At 46.7% G+C, this 1,077-nt stretch overlaps 1 protein-coding gene across 1 annotated transcript in view; it reads right to left on the minus strand.

Annotated features, from left to right (window-relative positions):
• Window positions 1–780, minus strand: part of EMH_0040960 (uncharacterized protein) — a gene marked incomplete at both ends in the record, with an annotated part of 2,442 nt that extends 1,662 nt beyond the window's left edge. The window contains 2 exons of the mRNA XM_013495573.1: window positions 1–335; window positions 560–780. Of these exons, the coding sequence (XP_013351027.1) occupies window positions 1–335; window positions 560–780 (556 nt within the window). The remainder of the gene's footprint in view (window positions 336–559) is intronic.
• Between the last annotated feature and the right edge of the window lie 297 nt (window positions 781–1,077).

Raw genomic sequence — 1,077 nt, forward strand, 5'->3', positions numbered from 1 at the left:
GCTGCTGCTGCTGCTCCTGCTCCTGCTGTTGCTCCTGCTCCTGCTGCTCCTGCTGCTGCTGTTGCTCTTGCTGCTGCTGCTCCTGCTGCTCCTGCTGCTGCTGCTCCTGCTGCTGCTGCTCCTGCTGCTCCTGCTGCTGCTGCTGCTGCTTTTTTTTTCTGTGTGTTCTGTTTCCTCTTGTTTCTGTTGGTGTTTTGTTTCTGTTTTTTTGTTTTGGTTTTGCTGTTGGCTTCGTTTGTTTTGTTGTTATGTTCGTTCTTTTGTTTATGCTGCTGCTGCTGCTGCTGCTGATGCTCATGCTGCTGCTGCTGCTGCTGCTGCTGCTGCTGCTGTGTCTGCATGCAGTTTGCGGCAGGCCGGGCTGAAGGTGGAGGAGTTGGGGGCCCCCGATGAATATCTTAGCAATTGTCTTGTAGACAAAAGCAACGTGAGCTGCTGCTGCTGCTGCTGCTGCAGTTGCTGCTGCTGCTGCTGCTGCTGCAGCTACTGCTGTTGCTGTTGTTGTTGTTGTTGTTGTTGGTGCTACTGCTTGTGTTGTTGTTGCTGCTGCTACTGCTACGGCTTGCGTTGTTGCTGATGCAGCTGGTGTTGTTGTTGCTGCTGCTGCTGCTGTTGCTGTTGCTGCTGTTGCTGCTGTTGCTGCTGCTGTTGCTGCTGCTGGTGGTGCTGCTGCTGTTGCTGCTGCTGCTGTTTTTGTTGTCGTTTCTCGTCGCCAGCAGTTTGTCTCCGTTGTCTTTTCTGTTGTTGCTGTGTTTTTTTCTTTTTTCTTTTTTTGTACATAAAGCAGTTTACTTCTATTTATTTATTATTTAGTTACTTATATACAAAATAACTAAACAAAAATATATATAAATAATAAATAAGAAACCACAAAATAAAATATTTATATTTATTTGTCTTTGTCTGCAGGCGGAGTTTTATTCTCTTTTTAGTGAACTCGAAGGCGAAAATGATTTCGTTTTAGTCCGAGCAGCCTGGCGATAGATTTTTCAACTTCTCTATCGCTAGCTAGCTAGCTAGCTAGCTAGCTAGCTAGCTAGATGGATAGCTAGCTGGCTAGCTGGTTAGCTAGCTGGC

The sequence above is a fragment of the Eimeria mitis genome, genomic scaffold, assembly GCF_000499745.2.
Source record: "Eimeria mitis Houghton genomic scaffold, Emh_scaff1644, whole genome shotgun sequence".
Lineage (NCBI taxonomy): Eukaryota > Apicomplexa > Conoidasida > Eucoccidiorida > Eimeriidae > Eimeria > Eimeria mitis.